The sequence below is a fragment of the Aquarana catesbeiana genome, linkage group LG03, assembly GCF_042186555.1.
Source record: "Aquarana catesbeiana isolate 2022-GZ linkage group LG03, ASM4218655v1, whole genome shotgun sequence".
NCBI classification, from domain to species: domain Eukaryota; kingdom Metazoa; phylum Chordata; class Amphibia; order Anura; family Ranidae; genus Aquarana; species Aquarana catesbeiana.
Genome location: NC_133326.1, coordinates 38,172,277 through 38,185,174, shown reverse-complemented (window position 1 = coordinate 38,185,174; position 12,898 = coordinate 38,172,277). Strand labels below are relative to the sequence as shown.

Below are 12,898 nucleotides of genomic sequence, written 5' to 3'. Positions count from 1 at the left end.
TTTAATGATGCTTAAAGTAAAAAAAAAAAAGTGAAATATTCCTTTAAATATCGTACCTGGGGGGTGTCTATAGTATGCCTGTAAAGTGACGCGTGTTTCCCATGTTTAGAACAGTCCCTGCACCAAATGTCATTTTTAAAGGAAAAAATCTCATTTAAAACTGCTTGCGGGTTTAATGTCATGTCGGGTCATGGCAATATGGATGAAAATCAGTGAGACAAACGGCATGGGTACCCCCCAGTCCATTACCAGGCCCTTTGGGTCTTGTATGGATATTAAGGGGAACCCCGCACCCAAATTAAAATAAGGAAAGGTGTGGGGCCACCAGGCCCTATATACTCTGAACAGCAGTATACAGGCGGTGCAAACAAGACAGGGACTGTAGGTTTGTTGTTAAGTAGAATCTGTTTGTAATTTTGAACATTTTTAACGTGTTTAGCTCCAGCCAAAAAATCTTTTCTAAGCTTTTTGGAAAACATAGGGAAGGGTTATCACCCCTGTGACATTTGTTTTGCTGTCTTTCCTCCTCTTCAGAAGATTTCACCTCACTTTTTTGTCCCAATGAAAAATGTTTTTTGAAAATTTGGGTTTTTTTGTGGAACAAGGATTGGAAAGCATCAGTGGAAAGGAGAAATTGTTTTCCCATATTAACTCTTACAGGAAAGAATTTCCCTTCCTAGGGGTAGATTTCATCTCACTTCCTGTTGTCTCCTTCCGTTTGCAAGTAGGAGTCGTTTGTAAGTTAGATGTTTGAAAGTAGGGTCCTGCCCTATATACTCAGCAGAAATTTGGGCCTTAGGTGTTGCTGTGGCCACAACACTGTAAGCCCTCACAGGGCCCTGCTGTGAAATATTAGATCAAGAATTGTAATTACATGCCCCTGTTGAACAGGAGCTGAAAAATTAGGCCTTAGGCACTGGTGCTGGTGCCACAACACTGCAACCCCTCACAGACACTCTAGTTGGAACGCAGGAACGAGCCCTGCTGCAAAGTATTGCTTCAAAAATTGTAATTACACGCCCCTGTTAGACAGGGGCAGAAAAATTGGGCCTTAGGCACTGGTGCTGGTGCCACAACACTGCAACCCCTCACAGACACTCTAGTTGGAACGCAGGAACGAGCCCTGCTGCAAAGTATTGCATCAAAAATTGTAATTACACGCCCCTGTTAGACAGGGGCAGAAAAATTGGGCCTTAGGCACTGGTGCTGGTGCCACAACACTGCAACCCCTCACAGACACTCTAGTTGGAACGCAGGAACGAGCCCTGCTGCAAAGTATTGCATCAAAAATTGTAATTACACGCCCCTGTTAGACAGGGGCAGAAAAATTGGGCCTTAGGCACTGGTGCTGGTGCCACAACACTGCAACCCCTCACAGACACTCTAGTTGGAACGCAGGAACGAGCCCTGCTGCAAAGTATTGCATCAAAAATTGTAATTACACGCCCCTGTTAGACAGGGGCAGAAAAATTGGGCCTTAGGCACTGGTGCTGGTGCCACAACACTGCAACCCCTCACAGACACTCTAGTTGGAATGCAGGAACGAGCCCTGCTGCAAAGTATTACATCAAAAATTGTAATTACACGCCCCTGTTAAACAGGGGCTGAAAAATTGTGCCTTAGGCACTGGTGGTGGCGCCCAGAACCAAAAATGTTCTTACAAGCTATCAGCGTGATGATTGAGGAGGAAGAGGATAATTACTCAGGGATAGTCACTCAGCATCAGCATAGGCAGTCTTTGAAGGGATCTGAGATTTCAAAAAAAATTATTCGGTTACATCAGCATCAGGTGCTTGGTAGCTGGTGGTGATCCAAGACTCATTCATTTTTATGAAGGTCAGCCGATCGACCGAGTCGGTGGACAGACGCACCCTGTGATCGGTTACCACGCCTCCAGCAGCACTGAATGTGCGTTCCGAAAGAACGCTGGATGCAGGACAGGCCAGTAGCTCAATTGCATACTGTGCAAGCTCTGGCCAGTGATCCATCCTCAAGACCCAGTAACCCAGAGGATTTTCGGTGGGAAAGGTGTCCAAGTCTGATCTTGCCCCTAGGTATTCCTGCACCATGTAAAACAGACGCTGGCGATGGTTGCTGGAACCGATCATACCTTGGGGCTGCGGACCAAAAAATTGTCTGAACGCATCGGTCAGACGGCCACCTTCTCCACCGCTCCTTCTTTGACTGACCGAAGCCTCAGCAACACGTTGTCCAGAAACAGGAGTTTGTAACCTCCCAGTCTCTGGGAACGCGTTGCACAGACCTTTCTGCAAGGCCTCCCGAAGATGTTTCATCCTCTGCTCCCTCTGCGATGGCAAGATAAGGTCCGCAACCTTACCCTTGTAACGTGGATCAAGGAGGGTTGCCAGCCAGTATTGGTCCTTCTCCTTGATACCACGAATACGAGGATCCTTACGCAGGCTTTGCAGGATCAGGGAGGCCATGCAGCGTAGGTTTGCTGAGGCATTCGGTCCGGAGTCCTCTGGGTCACTAAGAACGACATGGTCCGCAGCCACCTCCTCCCAGCCACGTACAAGTCCATGTGTTTCTTGGGACTGATCCCTTAAAGACTGCTGCTGATGCTGAGTGCCAGGCTCCACCTCCATACTGACACAATCTTCCTCCTCCTCCTCTTCCTCCTCGTCCTCTTCCTGTGTGATCGACGGGCACGCAGGAACACTGTCTGGATAAAGGGGGCCTTGAGAGCTAAGGAAGTCCTCCTCTTCCTGCCTCTGTTCTGCCTCAAGTGCCCTGTCCATTATTCCACGCAGCGTGTGCTCCAACAGGTGGACAAGGGGGACAGTGTCACTGATGCATGCACTGTCACTGTTCACCATCCTCGTGGCCTCCTCGAATGGTGACAGGACAGTGCATGCATCCCTGATCATGGCCCACTGGCGTGGGGAAAAAAAACCAAGCTCCCCTGACCCTGTCCTGGTGCCATAGTCGCACAGGTACTCATTGATGGCCCTCTGCTGCGTGTGCAGCCGCTGCAGCATGGCCAACGTTGAGTTCCACCTGGTGGGCATGTCACAGATTAGGCGGTTCTTGGGCAAGTTAAACTCCTTTTGGAGGTCCGTCAGCCGAGCACTGGCATTATATGACCGGCGGAAATGCACACAGACTTTCCTGGCCTGCCTCAGGACATCCTGTAAGCCCGGGTACCTGCCCAAGAACCGCTGCACCACCAAGTTAAGGACGTGAGCCAAACAGGGCACATGGGTCATTTGTCCCTGTCGGAGGGCAGAGAGGAGGTTGGTGCCATTGTCGCAAACCACCATTCCTGCCTTAAGTTGGCGTGGCGTCAACCACCTCTGAACCTGCCCCTGCAGAGCTGACAAAACCTCTGCCCCAGTGTGGCTCCTGTCCCCCAAGCACACCAGCTCAAGCACCGCATGGCATCTTTTGGCCTGCGTACTTGCGTAGCCCCTTGAACGCCTACGGAGCACCGCTGGTTCCGAGGAAGAGGCCATGGAGGAAGAAGAAGAGGAGGGGGTGGAGGAGAGAGGTGTGTCACAATCAGCATTTTGGAGGCGTGGTGGCGGAACAACCTCCAACACTACTGCACCTTGTCCTGCATCCTTCCCAGCTGCCAGCAGAGTCACCCAATGCGCCGTGAAACTTAGGTAACGTCCCTGTCCATGCCTGCTGGACCATGAGTCAGCGGTAATATGCACCTTACCGCTGACCGCCCTGTCCAGCGAGGCATGGACATTGCCTTCCACATGCCGGTAGAGAGCCGGAATCGCCTTCCGTGAGAAAAAGTGGCGTTTGGGTACCTGCCACTGAGGAACCGCACATTCCACAAACTCACGGAAGGGGGCAGAGTCTACCAACTGAAAAGGCAGCAGTTGAAGTGCTAGCAATTTTGCCAAGCTAGCATTCAACCGCTGGGCATGTGGATGGCTGGGAGCAAACTTCTTTCGGCGGTGCAGCAGCTGGGGCAGGGAAATTTGCCTGGTACAATCTGACGTCGGTGTACCAAAAGCAGATTGCCCACAAGTACTTGGCTGTGACACACCTAATTCTACACCTTCATTCCTCTCACTGCAGGTCTCAGAGAGGACTGAAGGTCTAGTGGGGTTGGAAATCTCAGCTGATGAGGAGCAAGGAGAGATCCTCTTTGTTCTTTGGTGTGGGTCTTTTAGATACGCTTGCCAACGAACTGCATGGCAGGTCAACATATGTCTGGTCAAGCATGTGGTACCCAAGCGGGAGATGTTTTGGCCACGCGAGATACGCTTGAGACATATGTTGCAAATAGCAGCGGTGCGATCTGATGCACTCGTCTCAAAAAAGGCCCACACCAAAGAACTTTTTGAATAACGCGCAGAGACTGCAGCGCCCTGCACATGTGGAGCTTTGGGGTGTGATGCAGTCAATGTGCTGCCCTTAGGCTGGCCCCTGGAGGGCATCCTGCCTCGTTGGTGATTTGCCGCCGCCTCCTCCTCCTCCTCCTCCTCCTCCTCCTCCTCTCTCCTATCAGGCACCCACGTTGAGTCAGTGACCTCATCATCCCCTCCCTCCTCATCACTGGAGCAAACCTGGCAGTATGCTGCAGCAGGGGGAGCATGACTGCCAGATTGCTGTCCTTCTTGGGCACCCCCTCTGTCCGTGCTCATGTTACTGCCTTCATCGAGCTCAGTATCGTCATCAGAGCCTTCCAAACGCTGGGCATCCTCCTGGAGCATGTACCCAACACTGTGGTCAAACAGTTCGAGGGAATCCTCATGAGGACATGGTGGAGCTAGGGAAGGAGTCACTGATGACATTGAGCTGAGGGAAGAGGCCGCTGCTTTGCCAGACAAAGCACCCTGGGCATGGGTGAGAGAGGATGAGGAGGATGAGGACGGCTTGGTCATCCACTCGACCAAGTCTTCCGCATGTTGCGGCTCAACACGGCCAGCTGCCGAAAAAAAGGCCAAGCGTGTCCCATGGCCACGTGCTGATGAGGATGCACCGTCTCCACGACCAGCACTAGACACAGAGCCTGCTTGCCCTCTCTTATTGGCTTGTGACTGTCTGCCTCTCCTTCTTGGCCTTCCAGACATACTAATGGCCTGTAGCTGCACTAAGCTGGGATAGAACACCTGTAATTTTCTTCAAGTAGCTTTATATACTGTAACCAGACAAGCCTGCCTGTCAGTAGGAAGATAACAGGAAGGGATCTAGCTGAACACTGTGAGCAGGACGCACTGTACTAAATGTAAATAGTCTAGCTGCCTGACCGTGGTACTAATAGGATCAAATAGAACACCTGTAATTTTCTTCAGGTAGCTTTATATACTGTAACCAGACAAGCCTGCCTGTCAGTAGGAAGATAACAGGAACGGATCTAGCTGAACACTGTGAGCAGGACGCACTGTACTAAATGTAAATAGTCTAGCTGCCTGACCGTGGTACTAATAGGATCAAATAGAACACCTGTAATTTTCTTCAGGTAGCTTTATATACTGTAACCAGACAAGCCTGCCTGTCAGTAGGAAGATAACAGGAACGGATCTAGCTGAACACTGTGAGCAGGACGCACTGTACTAAATGTAAATAGTCTAGCTGCCTGACCGTGGTACTAATAGGATCAAATAGAACACCTGTAATTTTCTTCAGGTAGCTTTATATACTGTAACCAGACAAGCCTGCCTGTCAGTAGGAAGATAACAGGAACGGATCTAGCTGTACACTGTGAGCAGGACGCACTGTACTAAATGTAAATAGTCTAGCTGCCTGTCCGTGGTACTAATAGGATCAAATAGAACACCTGTAATTTTCTTCAGGTAGCTTTATATACTGTAACCAGACAAGCCTGCCTGTCAGTAGGAAGATAACAGGAACGGATCTAGCTGAACACTGTGAGCAGGACGCACTGTACTAAATGTAAATAGTCTAGCTGCCTGACCGTGGTACTAATAGGATCAAATAGAACACCTGTAATTTTCTTCAGGTAGCTTTATATACTGTAACCAGACAAGCCTGCCTGTCAGTAGGAATTTAACAGGAACGGATCTAGCTGAACACTGTGAGCAGGACGCACTGCACTAAATGTAAATAGTCTAGAAGATAACAGGAACGGATCTAGCTGAACACTGTGAGCAGGACGCACTGCACTAAATGTAAATAGTCTAGAAGATAACAGGAACGGATCTAGCTGAACACTGTGAGCAGGACGCACTGCATTAAATGTAAATAGTCTAGATAGAAGATAACAGGAACGGATCTAGCTAAACTGAATACAGTGTATATATATATATGCAACACCTGGGATGCATATATATACACAATACACTGTAAGTGCAGCTAACTGACTGACTGTTCTGCCTAATCTATCTAACTCAAATCAAATGACACTGTCTCTCTCTCTCTCTATCTCTCAGCACACCGGAACACACACTACACAGGGCCGCCGTGCAGGCGGCCTTATATAGTGTGGGGTGTGTACTAAATCCCCTGAGCCATAATTGGCCAAAGCCACCCTGGCTTTGGCCAATTACAGCTCTCTCTACTGACGGCGCTGTGATTGGCCAAGCATGCGGGTCATAGTGCATGCTTGGCCAATCATCAGCCAGCAATGCACTGCGATGCCGCAGTGAATTATGGGCCGTGACGCGCCACACGAATTTAGCGCGAACGGCCCATAACGTTCGCAATTCGGCGAACGATCGAACAGCCGATGTTCGAGTCGAACATGGGTTCGACTCGAACACGAAGCTCATCCCTACTGATCATGTTATCCCCAGCTCTGGCTCAGGGAGCACTCGACAATAGGTAGGAATTCAAGGAGCCATGATGTTACTTATAGGCTCCCCTAGCCCAGCCATTGTTGGTGCTCCTTCCTCTACCCTGTGGGATCATGTGTCAAGATGGGAGCAGATTAAAAATAGGTAAGGTGGGCACTTGCCCATCACTTGGGGTAAACAGCTCAATCTCTGTATTTGCGGACGACACTAAGCTAGGCAGGGCAATAACTTCTCCGCAGGATGTGGAAACCTTGCAATAAGATCTGAAAAAATTGATGGGGTGGGCAACTACATAGCAAATGAGCTTTAATGTAGGAAAATTTAAAATAATGCATTTGGGGGGGCAAAAATATTAATGCAATCTACTCACTAGGGGGTGAACCTCTGGGGGAATCTAGGATGGAAAAGGACCTGAGGGTTCTAGTAGATGACAGGCTCAGCAATTGCATGCAATGCCAAGCTGCTGCTAACAAAGCAAACAGAATAACGGCATGCATTAAAAAGGGGATTAACTCAAGGGATAAAGCAATAATTCTCCCACTCTACAAGACTTTGGTCCGGCCGCACCTAGAGTATGCTGTCCAGTTCTGGGCACCAGTCCTCAGGAAGGATGTATTGGATATAGAGCGAGTACAAAGAAGGGCAACAAAGCTAATGGAGGATATTAGTTGGAAGTCTGGAGGATCTTAGTTATGAGGAAAGGTTGCGAGCTCTGAACTTATTCTCTCTGGAGAAGAGACACTTGAGTGGGGATATGATTTCGATTCACAAATACCGTACTGGTAACCCACAATAGGGATAAAACTTTTTCGCGGAAGGGAGTTTAATAAGACATGTGGCCACTCATTAATATTAGAAGAAAAAAGGTTTAACCTTAAACTGCGTAGAGCGTTCCTTAATGTAAGAGGGCAAGGATGTGGAATTCCCTTCCACAGGCAGTGATTTCAGCGGGGAGCATCGATAGTTTCAAAAAACTATTAGATAAGCACCTGAACGACGGCAGCATGCAGGGATATACAATGTAATACTGATGAATAATCACACACATAGGTTGGACTTGATAGACTTGTGTCTTTTTTCAACCTCCCCTACTATGTAACTATGTAACTATAGTTACATAGTTACATAATAGGGGAGGTTGAAAAAAGACACAAGTCCATCAAGTCCAACCTATGTGTGTGATTATATGTCAGTATTACATTGTATACGCCTGTATGTTGCGGTCATTCAGGTGTTTATCTAATAGTTTTTTGAAACTATCGATGTTTACCTCATCCTCCAGGTTGTTTATGAACAAAATAAATAGGACTGTTCCCAGCACTGAACCCTGGGGAACCCACTACCCACCTCTGACCATTCCAAGTACCCCCATTTATCACCACCCTCTGAACTCGCCCTTGTAGCCAGTTTTCAATCCATGTACTCACCCTATGGTCCATGCCAATGGACCTTATTTTGTACAGTAAACGTTTATAGGGAACTATGTAGCTTGAAACACTTTTCTTAACATACCTTTCCCCTTGTACATTCCTTGTGAGGAGCTTGTCTTCAGCAGGTGCTCAGAGATAGAGAAAAGTACCATCTGTTAAAGTTGCTTTCTCCTTGCTAGCCGCGTGGCAGGATTTGTTATGATACAATCAGGCCTGCCAGGTAGGTAAAACCAACCGGCGCCACTTACAAACAGTAGCAGAGGATTGTACTCTTGAAATGATGCCACAGCTTCTGCACTGAGAAGCAGAAATGTGGCCTGGTCGGTCCACACCCAAATGGGAGGCTTACTAAGTGGAGATAGTGTAGTCCCTGCACTATTTCTACTCCTCAGAAACCTTTCGCTGCCACTGTAAACTGTCCCTGCCAGACCAAGAACCTTTCGATACACTAGCCACTCTCACAAAGCACGCCAAACCCCGGGAGCCTGAGTCTAAATAGACTCTGACTTCCCCAAGATGGCCGCTGAGGTCACGTGAGGCGCCAGCATCCAGTCGGACAGCTATCTCCCTCATGGCCTCAGAAAGTCATAGAAGAACCAAGTTCCTCACGACTTCCACCCCCTTCTGCATTGCTGCTTTGGACGAGCACCACTTACAGGGGAGTACAGACCACACTTGCCTACACATACACTAGCAAATTTAGAACAAATATTCTTAAGAAAATTTCCACATTCAATGGCTTGACAAATGGTGTCCAGAAGTACTTCAAAATTTTGTTTGCTTTCAACATTCAATTTTTGAATGAATGTACTCTCCCGAACAAACATCACATACATTGTTATAAATTCCTTTGTTCATGAAAAAATTTTAATCTTTCCCTGTTCAAATTTTCTCATCATTGCCGTGCAAAATGAATAAACGTTCTTAAAATGAAAAAATTTGAATAAAATTATATTAGTGTCATCTCCAGGACTTTTCCAGAGCCTCTCCAAGCCTATGGAACTCCTTACCCCAATCTGTCCGTCTATCTCCTACTCAATTAGCGTTTAGACGATCCCTGAAAACCCTCCTCTTCAGAGAAGCCTATCCTACCCATACCTAACAACTGTATTTTCATTTTGTCCATCTGAACATCCCCCACAGCTACTACCCTTTGTTCCACTTGACCCTCCCTTCTAGGTTGTAAGCTCTAACGAGCAGGGCCCTCTGATCCCACCTGTATTGAATTGTATTGTAATTGTAGTGTCTTCCCCGATGTTGTAAAGCTCTGCGCAAACTGTTTGCACTATATAAATCCTGTATAATAATAATAATAATAATAATTAGTGTATGGCCTACTTTAGACAACATCTACATTTACTTTGTCCTCTGGAGAACAAAACACACTAGTAAAAATTGAAGTGAGACATCTTCATCGTGTTATAAATTCCTTTGTTCAAAAAATATTTTCCATCCTTCCCTGTTCAAATGTTTCCGTCACTGCCATCAAAAACAAATTAATACTCTTAAGATGAAAAATTCTGAATACAATTATGCTAGTGTATAGCCAGCTTTATACACTATCTACATTTACTTTGTCCCCTGGAGAACAGAACACACTAGTAAAAATGGAAGTGAGATGTCTTCATCGTGAGACGTCCTCATCAAAGTCTCTGCAACTGGTTACAATGGATTGGGGTCATTGCTAACAAAATCATATTGTCTATTACTAGCATTGCCATTTAAAAGTTTAGGAGCCCTTTCGTTGTTTCATTTTAGTGGCATAATTAAATCTAAATGAGATAGTATTAATGCTCCTTCATTAATTCATTTGTGATCTTCCCAGGTCCCGTGGCAGTGATTAGTGGGGAAGAAGATTCTGCCAGTCCTCTTCATCATATTAACCATGGAATAACCACACCAAACTCCCTAGATGCAGGACCGGACACTGTGGTCATTGGAATGACACGGATCCCTGTTATTGAAAATCCTCAATATTTCCGCCAGAGCCACAATTGTCACAAACCAGATACGTGTAAGTATTATATATTTATTGAACAAGTAAATACTGACTGTGATCAAACATTAAATCAAAAGTTGTAGGGTTGTTTCTGACAAAAATACATTGTTTTGCAAAAATGCTTAGATATCAGGTTTCTTTTTTATCACAGGGAATTTTTAATGGAAATTTGTTTGCACAATTGCTTCTCACCAGCTTATGTGGTAGCCGAGAGAGTTCCCATTACTGTGCCTCCTCTCTCTCTCTCCAAGACTAACAGCTGTAATTTTATGTTAATGTACAGGTGAAGCCGGGTATTGTACTTTAGCCATTCAGATATAATGCCCCATGATTGCTAATATATTCAAAAGATGTAAAAAAAATGTAAAAAATGTAAAAAAATGTAAAAAAAACAAAACAGCTTTACGGGATCTAACTGCTGTTTAAAAGCGGTTAAGGGAAGTTTCTATATGGAAGGATCTAAAGTAGTTATAAAACTTTAATTTAGACCAGACAATTTCTTTAAATGATTTCTAAGTGGATTGGATCGATTTTTGTAAATGGAATGTGTAGCCTGTCTTTATTGCTTGGTTAGATGGACTGTCTAGCAAAGTGTACCTCATTTGTACCTATTAGAGAAAGATTTTCTTCTTCAGGTAACTATGATTAATCCCCTGCATATGCCCACCCCACTTCTGCATCAAAGCCATTTGATCTATTGATTTTACACCAAAGTTATTGGATAGATGATGTGATAGTCAACGTTAGAGCTTTATTAGTGTTTGACAATGTTCCCAATTGAGTACTTCTTATAAATTACTTTTTTTAAATCATTTTATTATTAGTTCGTGATCTTTAGCCTTATGGTTATCAAATTTTTTGCTGCCTTTGAGTTAAATGCTTTATCTTTAATTTTCCTTTATTTACTTCTTTTCTTTTCAATTGTTCAAAAAGTGTTAGACGCAGTTTAAGTCCATTTTATGCAGTAACTTGGGGGGGGGGAGTAGTGGCACTAATAACCCCCCCCCTCCACACCCTTCTTTTAGAAATATTGTTGACATGTGGGTCCCACACATTATTTTCATTACCTTTCAATGCTAAGAATGGAGAGGTTTATTATTCATATTAATGTAGACAGAGCCGCTGACAAGACAGTTCAGCCAGTCCTCCTGTACCGGGCCCAGGCCCCATCAGTTCAAAAGGGGGGCCCAGGCACCCGCTGAGCAGGAGCGATGGCTGTACTGCCTTATTGCCAACTCTTGTGGCTCCCACTGCAGCTCTGCTGGCTTCTCCTTCTTTTTCTTCCTCTGGCTGTGCTGCAGGAGGATTGGTAGCTTCTGAGTGCACACAGGGGGATGTTTCAAGATGGAGAGCAGGGAGTGTGCGGTGAATATATCCTACTCACAGCCCCTTCTTTTCCTGAATGAATACAGTGAGCAATTGGCACCGATCACTCAGTGTCCATTCATCACTAAAGCATAGTAAACAGTGTTTACTATGCTTCAGTTTGTGAATGAACTGGGAGCCTCAGAGCGCTTCCCATTCATTCACTGTCCAGTGCAGCTAAGGCTTTCTTATACACTGCTGATTTTACCAAAAACCCCCCAACAAGGCTGTTAAAAAAAAGGAGGGGGACCCTGTCAGGTAGGATGTATGGGGCCCCGTGATTTCTAACAGCAGCCCTGAATGTAGAGTTCCTCCAGTGTCTTCCCTGCTTGATCAGCCTGAATAGGCCTGACAATAAACATCATGGGGTCTCTGAAAACCTTAAAGGGTAACTCCACTTTCGTGGGGAAAGAAAATTGCAAAGAAAGAAAAAATAATATAGCGTGTACAATTGCGATACAAGTCATAATGTAATTGAATGTTATTAAAAATGACCTTTCCTTTTCAATCTGCAGCCGCTGTAATTTTCTATAAATGTAATTCAATATGTCTACATGGAGTTGTTCTGTACACAGAATGTGTACTGACTGCTTCCCAGAAACATAATTTCCAAATTGTGTAATTGGCTCACCGATTTTCCCAGAAGTCTGCCTAAGATACAAGTCAGATTTCAGGCATCCCTTGCATCAAAAATGTCATTTTTGGTGAGATATTTCCAATAGGAGCATGTCTAAAGGGATGCAGGCCCAGCAGCTTTCCTCATTAGTGCCCTGCAGTTGCCACAGCTGACTGATAATTATGAAACCACTCCCATTAGACCCACCGAGCACAGAGGCACAGACAAACACACATGGATTTCTTCAGAATAACAAAAGGTAGGAATCTGCCACAAAGTTTGTTATAATCCTTGCAATGTGCATCGATCACCCAGAGGGGAATGTTTTTTTTCTCAACAAAAGTAGAGTTACGCTTTAATTATACCCAGTAGATGAACAAAATGTAAGTATCGTTTTCATTTGTCCACCTGAAATAGAAACTCTTCTGTGATGTTGAGAATAACTTTAAATGCAATCTAAATTTATTGCAACATTGCATTTTGTTTTTTGTTTTTTACTGCATTTCTAAACTTTTTATTTTATGCAGATGTGTATAAAATAGGGTGAATACATGCATTGCAATTAATATTTAATAATACAATAGCTTATTAGTTTTTAGCACCCCTTTCAGGGATAATTAAAAAAACAAAAACAAAACGGTATGCCTGCAAAAAAAAAAAAAAAGAGAAATTCAGTATTTACAGAACAAATCAATTTAAAGTCCACCTGCCCATCCCTGTGCTGAAAAATCTTTTTATGTGCTGAAGAGGTGGA

General features: G+C 45.2%; 1 protein-coding gene across 8 annotated transcripts in view; it reads left to right on the top strand.

Moving 5' to 3' along the window:
• Nucleotides 1–12,898, top strand: part of NTRK3 (neurotrophic receptor tyrosine kinase 3) — a 1,063,191-nt gene that overhangs the window by 731,504 nt on the left and 318,789 nt on the right. For all 8 annotated transcript variants that reach the window (XR_012242732.1, XR_012242731.1, XR_012242729.1 and 5 more), the window contains one exon: nucleotides 9,990–10,178. Coding sequence is in view for 4 of the 8 variants with exons in the window: in XM_073618426.1 (XP_073474527.1) it covers nucleotides 9,990–10,178 (189 nt within the window). In the remaining 4 variants the exon portion in view is untranslated. The remainder of the gene's footprint in view (nucleotides 1–9,989; nucleotides 10,179–12,898) is intronic.